Below are 18,493 nucleotides of genomic sequence, written 5' to 3'. Positions count from 1 at the left end.
AAACCAGTAGAGGACTAATCAAAACAGTCCTAACCGAGTTAGAACCGAGTAAAATGATACTGAAATAAAAGTATTTGGTATTTTGCTTTCCTGGAACTGTCTCAGGGGTTGTTGGTCCTGTGGAACTGCAGGCATCGTTTTCTTCACATGCTGTTCCTAGTTTTAGCCATGTGGGGGGAGTTTCTAGTTAAGTAAATACCTCCATCAGCACCACCACATACACACACACACACACACTATTATTGATGACTCCTTGTTACCATCAACCCAGCGTGGAGGCCACCGGCTCAGCCGAGCCTCTCTCCAGCTCGCCACACAATAAAAAGATGCTAAAATTAGCCGAGCGGCTAGGCTAACGCGCCCTCACATGGGGATCCTTACCAGAGCCCTCCAAACATGAGAGAACGTACAGGCACAGGCAGGGTGGTTGGCCGCTTTTGTGGTGATGGCAAAGTCATGTGGAGGCCATTTTACAGGGAAACGAAAGAGGGAGGGGGAAAAAAAAAAATCAAACACATACATCCACGGCGATGCTGACAGTTGGGTAAACAGACGGGGTTAAAAGACCTAAAATGGTCGGTTGTGGTGCATGTGGAGGTTTTACTGTGAAAAAAACACACTTACTTCCCCTCTTAGAGTACATGCCTTTCACCAAAGCCAGTGAACCAAATATACATGACACACAACAACAGCACAGTTTGTATATATTTGTACAATCGTGATTCAGTTACAATTACATACCCCACCACGTGACGGTTTATTTTAGTGGAATCAGGAGAGAGGGGAGGTATCGCTGATGAGCCGTAATAGGGTTTCATTCGGCAACGCCAGGAACTCAACTTTCAGGCACTAAAATCTCTCAATCTACAGTAGTACAACTTAATTGCAGCGGCGCAATAAATTTTGGTCATTGTAGTTCACTCATGCTTTTGGCACCTAGGGTGTAATTAAATCTTGATTGTCTGAAAACGAAACCCGCGAGAACCACCAGCTGCATGCATCAAAGCGCTCAAAGTGAATCCAACAACAATGTACTCAACGCTTCTTTTTTTAAACCAGAGCAGGCTGCCAAAATATTAACATTATATGAGAAACACCTGAGTACAACACTATTTAAAATCCCACAGTTATTATTCTAATGCAATGATTAAGACAATAAAAAAAGGAGCGCTCACTCTGCCCCTATTTCCGAGTCCAAAAACACATTCTGCGTGTTTGTGCTTTCCAGTACGTAACTTTAAAGATGCATGATCATTATCTGTACCTCTCCAGTGTCGTAGATCCAGACTCGGCCTTCTGAGTCGCCCACAGCCACCTCCTTCCCCCCTGACGACCAGCGGACCCTGTTGAGGGCCGAGGCGCCCTCGATGGTCACGCTTGCAGTTGGTACCTGGCGGACAAAGAATTACACAAATGAACCAAAAAAGTATTTAGTATTAATCCAAATGTTCCACGTTTAAGCTTCCGCACACAGATCACAACACATTCATGCCAGTCAGTTTAAGGGTAAACTGGGATCTATAATAATCATATTGAGACAAAGAACTGGCGAGACCTATCAGAGCTCCAGAGGACCTACAGCACATTAAAGAAGTTAAAATACTATGCAAGCCTCTAACGAGGCACATAAACCTTTATGAAACCCTCTAATATGACCATAAAAACAACAACACCTCCAGACTGCCGCCTGCAGGCAACTGCTGTGAAGACAGTTTGTTTCTCTTACAGCTGTTTATTTTGGATTTTCCCTTGGTGATAAATGAGGAAAATCAGTGAGTTTGTTGGTTTGTGACAAATCAGTTCCATCTAAAAATCACTTCGCCAGTTTCCTTGATGTGAAATTCCTTGTATTTCTAAACAAAACACGCTGAAATACAGATTTACATTCACACCATGTCTCTTTTTGCATTGATTGATCATTTCATGACCTGAGCAGCTTCAGTAGTCAGTAATCAGAAATGGGAGCATTATGCCGTTATGGTCTAACTTACAGGACAGATTTACTACATTAAAGCACAACTTCATCCAAATACTCTGGAGGTTAGACAAATTTACAACTACTCAGTCAAATGTGGACACACACGAGGCTGTTTACCGTATAATAACCGCTCGTGTTTGCTGCCGTGGGTGAGCCGATGCTCTTTTTTTGTAAACAGCAGTGCTCGTGTTGCACCTTTAAAAACCTAGAACCATCTGCAGCGCTTCCATAAACTGTTCCTGACATGTGGCAGGCGAGTCTGACACATGTCACCGGTGGAGACAGAGGCCTTGGCATCATGTCGCCTCACACACCGAGCTTCTGCGTATTTAAAGCAGCGCTAACCACAGACTGACTGCCATTAGCCTGCTAGCTTCCACCGCTCCGCCCGAGTGGATCTGAACTGAGTGCTTTAAATTGGCTGTGTGTGTGTGTGCTGGAAATGAGAACCAGGCGCGCCGCACTGCTCCGTTAGTGTCGTTATGACTATGTGTTTTTAATATCATGGCAACAATGGAAGTCTGTTGCTATTAGACTGACTGCGTATGAGTGACTGTGTGTGCATGTGTTTAGTACATCCGTTTGTGTGTGTGTGTGTGTGTGTGTGTGTGTGTGTGTGTGTGTGTGTGTCTGGGCAAATGTTTCTCATAAAGCACATTGTTAGCCGAGTTAGGCCGTCAATAATGAACTCTTCCTCTGTCAGTGAAAAGGCTGCTGTTGGGGGAACCATGGGAAACTTGTCATCTGCGCAGCAGAGGGAAGACGCTGGTGATGGGATCAGCGAGTGTTGGGGTTAAAAGACGAGACGTGAGAACTGAGATGTGACATAAAATGCCGGGAGATGAGTTGTGAATTTTACACGCGGACAGTCCGAAGGGGCTGCGAGGAACCGAGAGGAAGAGGAGTGAAAGAGCGTGATGAGAGGGGGAGGAGAGCATCTGGCTAAGGCTGCTGAAGGTTAAAGGCACTCGGATCCTTTTATCACCACTTTCACCTGTGTGATCAAAGGTTTGGTGGCCGCCGTCAGAGTCCGTAAAAAAGTGTGGCTTGCCGAATCATGACTGAAGACATCTCTTCCCCATTATGCAACTTTCTCTTCCTTCAACAATTTGGGAAATGTGCTTATTTGCTTTCTTGCTGAGAGATGAGAGGATCAAACTCAATTTGAAGCTACAGCAAGGAGACAGTTAGCCTAGCTTAGCATAAAGCCTACCAGCACCTCTGCAGCTCATCGATTAACACTTGAGCTTTGGAGGTGCTTGTGTGTGGAATTAGCTTCCATTGGACAGGCTGCTCTGCTCTCAGTCTTTATCCTAAGCTAGACTGAGCTAACCAGCTAGCTTCATCGTCACTGTACATCACAGTGGTGTTGATCTTATCTAATTCTAGGCAAGAAAACTAATTGGCTTATTCCCCAGTCTCAAACTATTTAATCAATAACAAACCGCAAATGAATATAAATGATTTGTAAAACAGTAGCAATCTCAACTGAACTGTCTTCAGTCTTCATGTTATGTATTTAATATTATATATTGTGTATAATTAAGCAGAACAACAAGATCATCTTTCCTTTCCTGACCTCAAATGCTCTCTTCTGTAAATAAATCTTGCCCCACAGCACTGAGAAACTCAACCCCTGGCCTGAACTTTCTCCTTTTATTGCCGTATTTTCATCTCCAGCATGGGACTGCGGACTGAGGGCTGGGGCTCTCTGCTCGTGGTCTCCTGCACATCTGTGCGCTCCACTGATGGGACGGAGTGTGGGAGGCAGATGAGAGGAGGTGGCGGGGTCCTGAGGTTGCCTGAACGTTGGACAGAGGTTGCAGGAATGTTAGCGGGACGTCTGGGTGGGAGCCGGGATGAGGAGATGTCACTAGGCCTGATTTAAAGCGAGGGCTGTGGGAAACGCCCACGGGGGAATCTTGAATCGTGTTTGTAGGGAGGGATGTGGAGGGGTTGGTGGTGGTGGTGGTGGGGTTGATGGGAGGGAGAAAGCTTGGGTGTTTGGTCGTGCGGTTCGGGCGAAGGCCCAGCAACAGGCCCTGAGGACAGCAAACACACACGCACATCAACACACAAAGAGATGACAGAGCAAACACGCCCATAATGACCTACTTTCGCGCACACACACTGTACACACACACACCTCAGTGTCGTTGTTGAGGTTCCACAGGTCTAAGCGGCCCATGCCGTCCACGGCGGCGAAGATCGCGGGGTGCACGGGCGACCACATGACGTCGTACACATAGTCGGCGTTGTCCTCAAACGAGTACAGAGGCTTGTTGTGCTGGAAGAGAGAAAAAGAGGATATCTATGGAAGTGTGTGTGTGACTGAGATGATGTGAAAAGGCACGGCGGAGAAAGGGATTACAGCAGATGACACACCAGAGATAGAGAGAAAAGAAAGACACAGAGAGAGAGAGAGAGAGAGAGAGAGAGAGAGAGAGAGAAGGGGAATGGAGAGAGGGAGTGAGCGAGCTTCAGACAGAGTGGCGCTGCCTCAGCCTTGGGGCCTGTCTGGGTGCAGAGCCTAATTAAAAAGCCTCGCACATTCACACAGCACCATAAAACCGCTGGGAGAGATGAAAGGGTGGGCCCCGCCACAAGGTGTACTGTAACCTCAACACAACAGCTGTCTGAGGCAGAGAGCGAGAGGGATGGGAAGAGGTGGAAACGGGAGGAAGAGGAGGGGTGGACAACGGCTGGAGAGGAAGGGGCGCTGGAAATAGGATGTGTGTGTGTGTGTGTGTGTGTGTGTGTGTGTGGGGGGGGGGGGGGGGGGGGTGGAGCCCGACTGATCGTGGCTGGTGTTAAGGCCTATACTGACTGCAGTGCTGGAGAGAGAAAAACGACAGTGATATGTGAGCTGATATTCATCTTTGAACATAAACAAACGCTCTTCCAGGACGTGCTCCGAGCGGGACGGCTTGCATTTGAACGTGTCTGTGCTCGCTGGGAGGCCGATTACTGAACGGTGACCTCAGACATATCTCTGGTGTTTCTTTATTGCAGCGTCTTGTTGCTTATTGGCCAAAATATACACCAAATGTGATAAATCGTCTCAATCTGTGAAGTTACGGAGACTGAATGTCCCCACAAACAGAGCAGGATGACAAAAAAAAATCCTTGAACGTGGGCTAAAATATTTGACTGATTAATTGTTTCAGTATTTTGGGTTATGGTCACAGGTTGGGGAACACGTAAAGTTCTTTTGAAGTGCACTAAAATCGTGCACGGGTAGACATACAGCTTCCGCACCCACATCCTCCATTATTGTGCATGTGGTGTGTGTTTTTTCTTGCAGATGGTCGAACCGCACTCGCTTGGCTGAAGGCTACTGCTTTGCTGTGAGTGAAGATGGAGGATGAGTTAAATAAGTGGGAATATGGCTTAATGTGTGCGTGTGTGTGTGTGTGTGCGTCTCTCAGGCCGGCTGTTAGGATTCCACCGGCTTACAAACTGCATTCCTGACAGGTAGAGTGGGAGGGGTGGAGGAGAGGAGACAGGCTGGCTGCAGGAGCAAATGAAAGAATGTAGTCCTTCCCTCTCCTCCTCCTCTCATTCCTTCTCTTTTTCTCCATCACCTTTACTCTCTCTCATGCCACGGTTGTTCTGAAAGGCTGCGAGACCTGCAGATAGCGGTGCGCACACACACACACACACAATAAAAAAACAACACCCAAACAAACAGAGCCGAGCCAATTTCAAGCCTCGATTGAACCTGTTTTCCAGCCGGCGGGGTGACAGCAGAGGTCATTTAACTCCATCTCACAGTTTTCAGCATTTGATCAGCTGAGCCACTCCTGTTTATGTTCTCTCTCTCTCGTCCTCTCTTGTTTTAGTCCCCATTACTTCGTAAGGAGCCTCTTGTGCTCATCCTCGAGCTCTCGAGTATATTTTATCTGTGAATTGGACTCAAAACGTCACTGTATGTTGATAATCGGCCTTGCTGAATATGAATAACGCCTCTCAATGTGATTTCAAGCTATCCTTCATTTTGCCCACGATGGATTCGGTTTTACGCTTTGAGTCATACGTCACATTAGAGGTGAGCTGAATAAAGTCCTATGTGTATCTACCGACGATTCGAAATGTAAACTACTGTTTTACTGTCGTCTGGCCATAATCTACCTATCTTAAATAATGTGATTTGGAGCAACAAGTCTTAAAACTAATCTTAAAATGAAGCTTAATCCTTGTGGCGCCGCACGTGAAGCAACTGGTTGTCATTATCTTTCCTCTGCTGAGAAGCTGAGAGCTTCTGGCACGTTTCAACTGGAAAACCAATCTGAAACACTGGAGAGTGACATCAGCGTCACGGTGCGGTGCAGGTTTGTTCACATGACGCGGTTTATGAATGATGATGCAAGTTCAGGTGATCATTTATCGCTTTGTCGGTGCTAAAATTAAAGCCTGCAGCGTCTTCTGGCCTTCGGCATCGATCTTCATGGCTTTTTGGTACTACGACCACTCGCACCTTCACGCTCACTGTCTCAAAAATCCAGACCGTCATAGTCTTACAGAAAACCTCTCATCACTTGGACTCTCAGAGGGATCCAAACCACCTCGTCTCTGCAGCAGTCGTATAATTTCACTGGTTCCATCCCGGCTGCATCGGCATCACAAACATCCCGCGAGCTTGATCGCTTCGTGCCAGATCTAATAACCGCACGCTGAGAGGACTGACATGTTGTCCTCAAATTAGAAAATGCTTCACAAACGCCTTCAGAGAAGATCAAGATGCTCATTAACAATCACCTGACCTGACAGAGTTGGGCCTTTAACTCACCTCTGAAGAGAGCGAAAGTGGAGCGACTCTGCTCCATCCAATCGCTTCGTAGACGCTGGGTTTGGGGTCAAGGGTGCAAGAACGGTTCCAGTTATGCGCGATCATGAACCCGCTCCCAGCTGTCGCGACGTCTTCACACGCCGGCCGACTCGAAATGTTTTCACGAACCACAATATTTGCACCGCTGAGTGTAAAAACATCAGCAGACTTCTGTGCGACGGCCTTTTTGAACCGACACGGCAAAAGTGTGTGTGAATGCAAAGAGAAATCACCGCAAGTGTGTGTGTGTGCGTGTGCGTGTGTTAAAACAGTTGGGCTGAAGGCAAACCTCGGGGGGATATTAAGTAAGCAAAGGCAGCTTGCTGAAGGTGCACGTGAGGCATGAGTGCTGTGTTTGCACACACACACACACACACACACACTCAGGTATTCTGCCTGCCCACACACAAATATGGGTTATGTGGGATAAGAGACAGACACACATTCCTGCGGTGCCCCTCAAAGGAAAGGGAATTCCCAAATCCTGAAAAATAACACACTCTTCTGATGAAAATCCGCAGAAATGTTTTAATATGTGTCACGGGACCCTTCGCTAGAGACTTATGGACTGGCTGCATGCAAACACGAGTGCTTTACTGCCTGTCACAGCCAAGTATGCACGCTGTAACTGGATCTTGCATAAGGCTGAAGGTATTATGCAATATGCATTATGTATTTGCTTCATATTGAATAGGTCTCTCTTTGATTTTTGGCTGTGTTTGCTGTTCGACGCCCTGCTCATGTTGATCCCTCCGTCCTCCAACGTTAGCATCACCACCAATATTAAGCATGACTTTTTTTTTTTTATTTAAAATGCCTCCTGGCTGTTTTCCCCTCACTCTCTCCTGCTGACTCCTCTGTCCAGTTTCCTTAAGAATTCATTCTGAGCTTCCAACCTTTCCTTCTCATAAATCCTTCGTCGTTGCCGCTCAGGTACGTGAACTGAAACACCTCATCCTGTAGTCCCCTTTCCATCGCAGTATGTCTCCTCTCTGCACCTGGCCGTACTCCTCCGTGTCTCACCACCGCCCCCGCAAAAGCCTTTGAATGCGTTAGGTAACTTTTCTATCCTCCACCACTCACTTTGACGGAAACAGTGACAGGTTGCTTTTTACTGTCAATGAAATGGAATTCGTCACGTCGGTTTGAAAGGAGAACAAATGCCCCGAGTGGACGAGGTCACTCAAAAACCGGCGAGAGGAGGAGCGCCCACCTTTGGAGTGTGTCTGAGGTGCACCCAGTGGATCTACCGCTCACTGAGGGGCACGGTATTTAAGATCTGATGAAGGCGCCTCCTATAAGAAACTCACTGCATTGAGCTATAAAAAGGTGAAAACAGTCTGTCGGTTTTAGCTCAATTTTGATACAAGAAGACAAACTGAAATGAAAGCTTTTCACACCATATTTTATCTCATTAGTGCTGATTATTCTCTGTCCTGCAGTGACAAAGTTTCTACTTTTACAGTTAAGGCAGAATCATGTGTCGTGGTTATTTTTTCCCTGAGTTAGGCCTCACAGGAAACCCTTCCTCTGATGTTCTAAAGACGTCCGGCCTACTTCTGCAGTATTGGCTGTACACCTGTTCTGTATCATCTATAAAACTGCAGCACTTTATGAGTCAATCTTACAGGGGGGCAGCACGCAGGCTGGGAGGAAACTGCCTGACAGGCTAAATTCAGGTTCTAATAATCAGGGAGCCAATACAATTTGTGGAGCAATAAGTGCAGCTTGTCAAAGAGCCTAATTGTGTCGCTCTACTGTCGAATACTTTCACTACACACCCACACGGTATCCATACACACACAGTCACAGAACTTAGCCGACTTATTCAAACACACACACACATGCACACATGCGCGCGCACACACACAAGTAGTAAGAGAAAGACTGATTTTCAAAAAAGTTGCGACCCTACAGTCCCCCCGCCACCTCACTAACTAGTTCATTCTCCCTTTCTCACACACACACACACACACACTTTCTCTACAACCCACCGAGTCCACAATCAACCCCCCACACATCCTCTCTCTCTCTCTCTCTCCCTCCTCCTCTCTTGCACACACACACACACACACACACACACCGTACCTTGGTGCTCCAGAGTTTGACGGTCCAGTCGAAGGAGGATGTGATGAAGAGGTGGGAAAAGTCGACGGTGCCCACTGCGCTGTGGCAGCTGATGCCTGTCACGGGCCCCTGGTGGCCCTCAAACATCTCACAGATACCCGCCTTACTGAGGAGGGGGAGGCACAGGTGGTTGAGCTCTGCGGCATTTTCGTGGCCTTAACTCGTTTAAATATAAGGCGGTGAAGTGGTTCGTGCCTTGCTGAGGGTGCTCATGCTCAAAATAAATTTGCAGCACAGTCAGGGAGCTTTGATTAAAAGTGAAACGATTAACTCCTTTAATTGAGAGAAAACGATCCATTTAAGTTTTCTAAAACAGTTCCAATCCTACTTGTAATTCTAAAAAGTTTTACTTGTTTCATTAATTTTTAAGGCAATGACACTTGAATGTACCTAATTTAGAAAAAAAAAATACTTTAATGTTTGTTTTTCACAGAATTATTTGACTGTGATGCTGCAATTCTAGATTATATAAGCAAAAACATTACGCATGCATTAAGACATCAAGCACCAGTCTAAACACACACAAGTGATACAGCATTTGTCTGTGATGTCGGTTCGTGTGTGTGTGTGTCCACGAACCTGCCGTGTCTGGATGCAGTGTACACAGTGCCCTCCTCACTCCCGACAACATAGTTGTTAACGTCTCCCGTGGGAAAAGCCATGCCTGTCACCGCCACAGGTTTGGATTTATTGTAAACCAGTTCCATGGTTTCCTACACGCATGCACACACACACACACACACACACACACACACACACAGAAGGAAGCATTAATGTAAGCCTGTACATATACAAGCACACGTTACAACAGTTATAGAAAATACAAGTGGAATCCCAGATGCTTGAATGCTAAAACTCTCCATTTTAAGGAAATCAAACGTTCTTTGTCTTCAAAGACTGCACGCTGGACTCCCTGAGTCTGTCTGAGCTGTCAGCAGGTGCTGTGGACACTGTGCTCGCTGACGAGTGTGCTGTGTACCTGTGGCTGGGAGAGCATGTCCAGACTCCAGGAGCACATCCTGCCGTCTGTAGACACAGTGATCAGGTTGTTGGCGTTCTGGGTGCCGACCACGTTCACACAGTACACCGGGTGCTACACACACACACACACACACACAAAGAGATAAAAACACACAGCCACGCAGAATGAATGGGATGGGTGGAGATACACACTTGCACAATGTTTTCAATATCTCATAACTTACCTCAACTGCAATATGATAACAACAATCCTCAATTCTCTACTAGAGACTGACACATTGGGCATCTATTATGAGAAATATTTGGATAGTTCGTAACTATAGTAAGTGCTGAGGGACAAAAAATAATTTAAGATGCTAACAGGTATTAATAAAAGCAGATTTTAAACATGGTCCCGAAAGGATAATGTAATTTCACCCTTAAACACATGACACCATTAGACACGGTGCGGACCGTCGGATGTAGCGGGCCCGCAGACGGCTCACATGCAGTCTTTCTTTAGGTTTGGAACAGGCGCTGCTGTGTGAATCCACAGCAGTGTGTGAAAGCATCATGTCATTACTGGGCAGTAATTGATTTGTGTACTGGGCAGCACAAAGAACCCATTCAGCTATCCGCTCCATGCTAGCTGGCTGGACTCGCTGACTGGAGAGGATGAGAGCGACGGCCTCGTTATTGGGGTTTAAACCTACAGCATGGACGGCACGGAGCAGCTGTGTGTGTGTGTGTGTGTATGCCCTCATGCCTTTTGTAGCTGTGATTATAAACAACCCTGGGTCTTCAGACATTGCTTGTGTATATTGGTCAGTAATTTGTCGAGGGTCAGTGTGTGTTTGTTTCTATTGTGAAAACAATCAGCCTCAAAGCTGCGGGGGTTTCCATTATCATGTAAAAAAAGCAATGCTGTGATATAATTTAATATCTGTGCATCAGGATGTTTATATGACATTTTTTTTGTCTTTAACTCACTGCTGGAATGTTCCTACTGAATAATTTTGTTTTATGTAACTAATCAAAGCACAACAGGAAGCTTTTTCATTTAGGTCAGAGCTTATTTCACCAGGGCTGCAACTAACAAGTGTTTTCATCATTGATTGAACTTTAGATTATTTTTTCACAAATCAATTAATCGTTCAGTCTATAAAATGTCACAGAATTGTGAAAAATTGTGAAAAATCGCAATTTCCCGGAGCTCATGGCTTACATGTCTTCAAATAACTTATTTTGTTCAACCAACAGTCCAAAACCACCTTAATCAGCAGAGTCGAAAGAAACCTAAAATCATATAAAGGGACAGGTATGACATTTTCGTATTTTAGGAGATGTAACTAGTCACTAATTGCCGGTTTTGCTTGATAAAAGAAGATGGATTTACTGAGTTTCAAAAATGTGATCAATTTTGTCAGTCATCTCATCTTTAAATAATTTCATTGGTAAAACAAACACATAGCTTGTAAAAAAAATCAGAAATAACTAAAAAACAAAGGCACACATCTGATTTTTTTTTTTGTATATGTGTCAAAACTAAACATGTCAGCTGCGTACTGCAGCTCTACCAAATGAGTGATATGAGTCACAGTCAGGTAGCTCACAGTGATTGCGAGTCATATTGATTATATAGGCAGCCTTACAGTGTGCGCAGCAGCAGACAGGGGAGTCCTCTGGACGGGGGTCCGACGGTGACTGCGGTTGTCCCACAGGACGATCTGTCCAGAGTAAGTCCCCCCCACCACTAGGTTGGGATGAAACCTAGCGAAGCCCACAGACACTACAGGAGACTGAGGAAAGAGAAGGGGAGAGGATGAGTGGGCAGAATCATGATGCATATTAATCTGGTGTGAGGTTTTTTTCTGAAAAAGACACAATATCAGAACAAGAAACGTGGTGAGAGTCAGAATGATTTGGTCGGATGAAATGTGGAGATAAAACAGCCGACAGTGAGAAAAGAGCCAAAACAAAGAAAGATATGAAGCGAAAACGGTAACGCTAGACGGAGCACGGGTGAGACCGAGTGATCAAGGCGGCGTGATGGGTGGCAGACGCGGGGAGATAGACGTGGAGGGAGATGATGAGTCTGGCTACGGTGAGGGTCCGCCGAGGAGACGAGAGAGGGGTGACGCTGGGGCGGGGACCAGACAAAGAGGGGAATTGTAGTCCTCTTTTCCCCCAGCCGTTTCACATTACAGCATCAAAACCCCAGCAGCCACTGGAGCGCTCACTGTAGCCTCCATCATGACAAGCGCACCCTTGAACTCCCTCCCTTCCCAATGGCGTGTTTATTGAGTTTTGGTTCCTCTTCAGTGCTCGTCCCATATGGGCTTCTGCGTGCGGCGGCTAGCCTCCCCTGACCCAGAGCCAATGAAGCATCTGTGCCGTGGAGTTATGAGAAAATGTTTCAGCATCGTAGTGCTACAGGAGGGCAAGTGGTGTTATGCGTTGTCAAATTCATCTCTCCATCCATCCATCCAGTAAAGCAGCATGATCATGCTGAGAGGAACGATAAATTACAGGCAAGACGGGGCCAAGAGAGCGCTAAACAAGAAGCTCACAGACACACAGCACAATTAAAAACAGGCAAACTATAAAAACTTGCAGGGCCCATTTCGCAAAAGCATTGTTGCCCAATACAGTCGTAGATTTTGTTGGAAGAAGCGTCGCTGACAGTTTTAGTGTTCCTGAGAACATTACGTTAGGCGTTCTGTTGTTGGAACAACAGCTCTGAGACTGTGTTGGGAGGCAAAGCTCGTCATTAATTAATCAGAATCTTCCCAAGTGAATCGCTGTATTAACAAGGCAATTATTGTCAGATTTATGTGAATGCATTTACAGTATCTGCATTACGAATGTTCAAAATGATTGGTGGCCTAAAGGCTGATGATTTGCTGAAATTCTCTTAACATCCCGACAAAAATCTGGTATCTGTCACTGACCCATCCAATCAATTTTTTGCGCAGAATGAGATGATTGGATGGCCTGCATGCCTGTCTGCTGTCCACTTGTTGCACACAACAGTCTTTTACAAATCTGGGCTGACATATTGCTAAAGCTATAGCGAGCTAGTCACACAAGAATGGCAGCAACAGTGCAGCCAAACATTCTCAGTGCTAACATGCTAGCTTGTTAGGCATGTTCATTGTTTATGTTCATTAGGATGATGTTGGGTGTTTTCTCCATTAAAAGAACTGATCTCATCACTACTCCTCTCCCCAACTCTCTCTGGGGAACTCGCCCCCCAGCAGTCAGGTAACTTATGCTAAACACAGATTCTAGATAAAGTTTGCTAATTATTAGCTAACAACAGCCTGCTATTGAATTGAGCATGAGTGTGTTTTATCGCTTGTGAATTCAGCTTTCCACTTGTAAGATGAATGCTATTTCTAATTTCAGAAGTTGTGACATGAAGTGTAACAAGAAGTTACACTTGCTTTAACACCATAGCAGTCAAATTTTACATTTGGAATATCTTTGCTTTCATGACTTTACTTTTATCAGCTTCTTTTAAATCTAAAGTTCTTTCATGTGATAGAAGAGATATTACTGAATAGCAGAGGGATTATGCAAATACGCTAAACATAAACGTCCAGATCAGTTCATTGGGACCACTGAAACCGAACTGTGCTAAGGTCTCTGTCCCCGCCACCACACCATGTGCGAAGCAGCCAACTCCAAACCCCAGCTCATTTTGAAAGGAGACTGGAAAACAAACCAGAGGGAAAGAAAACACTGCACACTCTCTCTTTTTTGTTTCTTCGGAGGAGTCATGGCCTCCAGACGAATGGCTCGGCAGTCGCTTCAAATGTCAAGGCTCAAAATAAACTGAACTTTGGTAGCAAAAATAAAGTCGCTTGTCAGCCAGAAAGGATGCTCGCTCCGAAAAGTTTATCTACAGAGTCAGAATTTAGGTTTATTAGCATGCATTATATTTGATGGCCATATTCTATTCGCTACATTAAAATGTGTAAGCTTTATTCTATGTGTGATGTGTACAGTAAATGCACAAACAATTACATTAAAAGAATGTCCAAATCGTACATAACTGTCTAAAGACAAGACTATATTATGATTGTTGCATCCTTTTGTCTACATTCTTTAAACAAAATATTCCTAACCTGGACCACATGCACAGAGGCTAAAAGTCCAAAAACATACTGAAACAAGGTGTTTCACAGTAAAACTACTTCAGGGTGCAGTGATGTAGGCATGAATAAGTTTACCTTCATCTAGACCACCCTTTAACATCTTTTCAGTTTTTAGTTTTTTATGTCAGTTTTAGGATGACCTTTACACTCTGTGGTTGTCTGACAGGCTGCTGTCTGAGGCCTGCCCCCCCACCATCTGACTCCATCGGTGGGCTAATGAACCCAAGTCCTGCCCTCTCTGTCATCTCTGTACACAAGCACACACACATCCACTAAAGAGGTATATGAACACACACGTGCACATGGTTCCACAACCACAACCACTCATCAGTCTTCAAAAAGCAGGGAAACTCTGGACGGTGTTCAGCCTCTGGAAGAGTAGAGTGAAGGAAGCATGAACAATATCTAATAGCTATAAAAGAATAGTTTGACATTATGGGAAATACACTTATTTGCTTTCTTGCTGAGCGTTATATGAGAAGGTCGATACCGCTGCTCACCTACCAGGACGTCTTCAACGTGTTTTATTTTGTTTGTTAAAACGACACCTTTAAAGCCAGGTTAGCTGTTTCCCTTTGTTCCCAGGCTTCATGCTAAGCTAAGCTAATAAGCTGCTGCCTGTAGCTTCATGTTTATCCTACAAATCTAAAACCGATCTCCTCATCAAACTCAAGAAAGCAAGCAAATCAAAGTGTATTTCCCAAAACGTCTGTCTCTTTAACTCCTTTAATACTGACATTTTCCTCCGTCTTTATGCCTAAATAGATAGGAACCATAAGACTGTTATAAAAGTGTCATTTCTCATTTGAATTTTAAACATCTTTGTTAAATTGGAACAATCTGGAGTACAACATAGGCTGAATACTGCCTCAAATATATTAATACCATTATCTTTAAACTCGCTGCAGAGACCTTCGTCTCTTTGATGTTCCCAGTAAGGACCGATACGACCTCACTTTTACTATTAACACCATCAAAAATGAAAAATAAACACGCAAATCCACAAGCAAATAGAAAACATCCCTGCTCTCTACTCTTACTTGTCGTTCTTCCACCAGTTATCACCCTAAGTAAACATCTCTACCCCACATGAGTAATGACAAAGAGAAGCCAAATCAAATCAAGAGCCCCCTCTATTTGCTCCATATGTTAGTTTAACTCCTGAGCCCTATCAGTGTCCCCATCTTAAGAGGAAAAATCCTGACTAAACTCTGAGTCCCCCTCTTTGAGAAACCACAGGTTATGCCATCATTCCCCTCATGTACTGTCAGGCTTAGTGAAAGAGCTACTGAAAATTAGCCCGACTTTGTCCCGACAGTGCGCTTTGAGGCGCCTGCCAGCAGCGACTTGGACTAAACATTAAAGCCGTCCTCCCTAAATGCTTCTAATCAAATGTCACGTCGGCACATATGTTTTGGAGTTATATGACTTTTAAAATGCACTGCATGTCATCTGGTGCTGAAATAGGATCAATTTGTCCCGCGCTATAAGGAAGTTTATGATTTAAGCTCAAGGGGAATTGCTTGACACTCGAAAGCGGATTCTCAATTTGGATGTCATGTAGGAAATTAATGACTGACTTTGGAGCTGAATTATGGAGCGCTTGATTACATTTTGACTGGATTTCTGAGGTCTTTCTGTCTACTTTTTATTCATTCATGAGACTTTGCCATCAATGACTCAACTACTGCTTTTGCATATATTAGAGGAAACTGATTTCACAGCGTGTAAACATGACAGTATGAAATATTTTCTGTGTAAAGCTGAAGTTCTGAATTAAAGGAGAAGTTTGACATTTTGGGATCGTGTGTATTCGCTTTCTCGCTGAGAGTAAAATGAGAAGGTCGAGATCACTCTCACAGCTGTGCAGTGAATACGAAGCTACAGCCAGCAGCCGGCTAACTTAGCTTAGCACAAAGACTGGAAAGAGATGAAAAAAGCTAGCCGGGCCTATTTCTTGGCCGAGAGCACCAGGAAGTTAGTGTTTGACAAATTGATGTTTTTGCACCTTGGTTTTTGTGTGTATTAAACAAATGAGATACAAAGCGTTAAATAGAGGCGCTTCAGAGGTCTGATGCTAGCTGCCTGCCCCTGTTTCCAATCTTTGTGCTAAGCTAAGTTAGCCTTTTCCTGTCTGACCCTTCATACTTAGCATACAGACTCATCAAACTCATTGAATCAGCATATTTCCCCCAAAATGTTGAACTTCTCCTTTAGATCAAAGGCGGCCACACTCCTCCCATCCCCTGCAGCTCCTCTTCATCCCAGATTCATAAGTCTGGACATACCAGTCGTACGAGCACCACATCTGTCTAAATAACACCTCAACAGCTCTCGTGTCGGCAGTCCTCCCGCTATGATTGCATCTCCATATCAGGCCTGACTGGATACTGAGCCTGACATTTCATTTCCAAACGCAGAGTGGCTCTGTGGATGGTTCTCATCTCGCATGCAGCGTGGGTCAGACACCTGCCAAGTCATCTCCTGCCAGCCCAGACGGAGAGGATGTGGGGAGTGACAGCTCCCGGAAGAAAAAGCAGCGGAGAGAATCACTTCGCTATATTGGGCCCGAGATAAATTGTGGAAGTTTTACAGGGAGACACTCTCGCAGTCAGAACAGTGGGTTTCATTTCTTTCCTCGGGCCAGGTCTGTTGTGTCTGCCTGTGTGTGTGTGTGTGTGTGTGTGTGTGTGTGTGTGTGTGTGTGTGTGTGTGTGTGTGTGTGTGTGTGCATGAGAGAGAAACTCACACACGCAAAGTATCATCTACCATATCTCACACAAGGCTCACAAGGCTAAGTGCTTCTGGCAGCCCTTATTATATTAATGGGAAGTGTTCTGTAGAGGATAATACACACATGGTAGGCCGTGATGAAAGATGGCACCCAGCGAGGGATTAGGGAGGTTTGAAGGAATGACAGAGAGTGAAAGAAGGCTGGAGAGAGGCGAACACTCCCTCCTTTGTTGCCTCCTACTCTCTTTCGTTCTTTCCTCGGGCAACAAACTGTTGCTTAAGTCGGCTTGGGAAGGCAGAAATGGAGCAAGAGCGTTCTGGTGAGAAGGAAAAAGCTTTGCGGGTGGGTGGGGGCTGACAGGGCACGCCAGACAGTATGTCCTCCCGAGTAGATCCACGCTCCATCCCTTCTCCCCCCTGCTCACCGCACTCATCTGTTTTCCACTCTGCCTTATCAGGACCAGATGGATCCGACTGTCTTCCCTTGCATCCCCGCGTCTCGGCCTCTCCCCCCTCCTCCCGACCACCTTTCTCCTCCCTTTCTCCCCCTGGCTTCGCTCGTTTATGACACCCCACGGATTTTGTCACTCTGTGGTTTCTGGCAAGGAGGGAGAAATACCAAGTCGAGTCTCAATTTCACCAGGCAAAGAATGAGGGTTTGACGGAGAGAGAGCACGAAGGAGGAGGCTCTGGGAACACAAGCAGGCCTTTCTCTGCCTCCTACAACTCCCTTCCCTTCATTTTCCATATCTTGTTTGTTTACTTGGCTCATATTTTTACTTTTGCTGGTTTGTGGCTTTAATGTTGGATTCCTGATGCAAATATCATGTATTCTACTCTGATATTGAAACTTGGGACATACATGCTACCAGTTCCTCCTCAGGTCTGTTTTCCACTTTATATCAGTTGCATTTATAGGATAACAATACCACGCTCACCTAACTGAGCTGGGTATCAACATTTTTTAATATTGGTGCAAAACCAAGTCTGGAGTTTGGTACTTATACCAAAACAACATTTCTCTTGATACCTTGGCTTAGGGGGTGTTTTTTAAATAAACAGTTTTAACACTTTGGCTTAATATGCTTAATTACTTTTTGCTGAGGGTTTGGGGACTCCACGACTTTGCGGTGGCTGTTCTTACACCTTTTTTGTTCCTGTAGCTTCTGGAGCTTTAGAGGAGCTTTTGGCTTTTGCAGATTTTGGCTTGCTGTTTTCCCCATTTCCAGCCCTTATGCTAAGCTAAGCTTACCAGCTGTTGGCTGTAGTTTAGTACTTAATGGACAGATATGAGAGTGGTATCGATCTTCTTGTTTAACTCTTGGCAGGAAAGCAAATTTGATGCCAAATTTATTTGCCATACTCACAGACTTTTGGTTTTATGTTCAACACCCAGACCCTGAGGGTGACACCAGGTTTTTCTCCCTGTTTTCTTCTCACACCGAGTAAGGCTTGACTGCCTTTAAAATCTCCACATAACACCACAGTCAATTTGAAGAAAATCCTCTAATTTACTGTAAAATTCGACAGTAGAAGCTACATGTATTTAGCACTTACAGGATTTCTTTGCTAAGCTTTATGAATTCATCGTCCAGTGTAATTTCACATAGACGAGGCCTATTAATAATCCAGTTGCGCTTTTCTCTCTTTCTTACACTCTCTACCTTCGCCCTGCCTCCCACTCTCCTCCCCTCCTGCTTTGCTTCT

The 18,493-nt window shown here is 45.1% G+C and overlaps 1 protein-coding gene across 8 annotated transcripts in view; it reads right to left on the bottom strand.

The window, feature by feature from the left end:
- Positions 1–18,493, bottom strand: part of LOC121619358 (cytoplasmic dynein 1 intermediate chain 1) — a 48,231-nt gene that overhangs the window by 1,197 nt on the left and 28,541 nt on the right. For all 8 annotated transcript variants that reach the window (XM_041955017.1, XM_041955013.1, XM_041955015.1 and 5 more), the window contains 6 exons: positions 11,546–11,692; positions 9,913–10,026; positions 9,513–9,646; positions 8,895–9,039; positions 4,125–4,265; positions 1,265–1,390 (listed from right to left, as the gene is read on the bottom strand). In XM_041955017.1, coding sequence (XP_041810951.1) covers positions 1,265–1,390; positions 4,125–4,265; positions 8,895–9,039; positions 9,513–9,646; positions 9,913–10,026; positions 11,546–11,692 — 807 coding nt within the window. The remainder of the gene's footprint in view (positions 1–1,264; positions 1,391–4,124; positions 4,266–8,894; positions 9,040–9,512; positions 9,647–9,912; positions 10,027–11,545; positions 11,693–18,493) is intronic.

This window comes from Chelmon rostratus, chromosome 16 (genome assembly GCF_017976325.1).
Source record: "Chelmon rostratus isolate fCheRos1 chromosome 16, fCheRos1.pri, whole genome shotgun sequence".
NCBI lineage: Eukaryota > Metazoa > Chordata > Actinopteri > Chaetodontiformes > Chaetodontidae > Chelmon > Chelmon rostratus.
The sequence above is the reverse complement of the archived record's forward strand: the minus strand, read 5'-3'. Positions and strand labels throughout refer to the sequence as shown.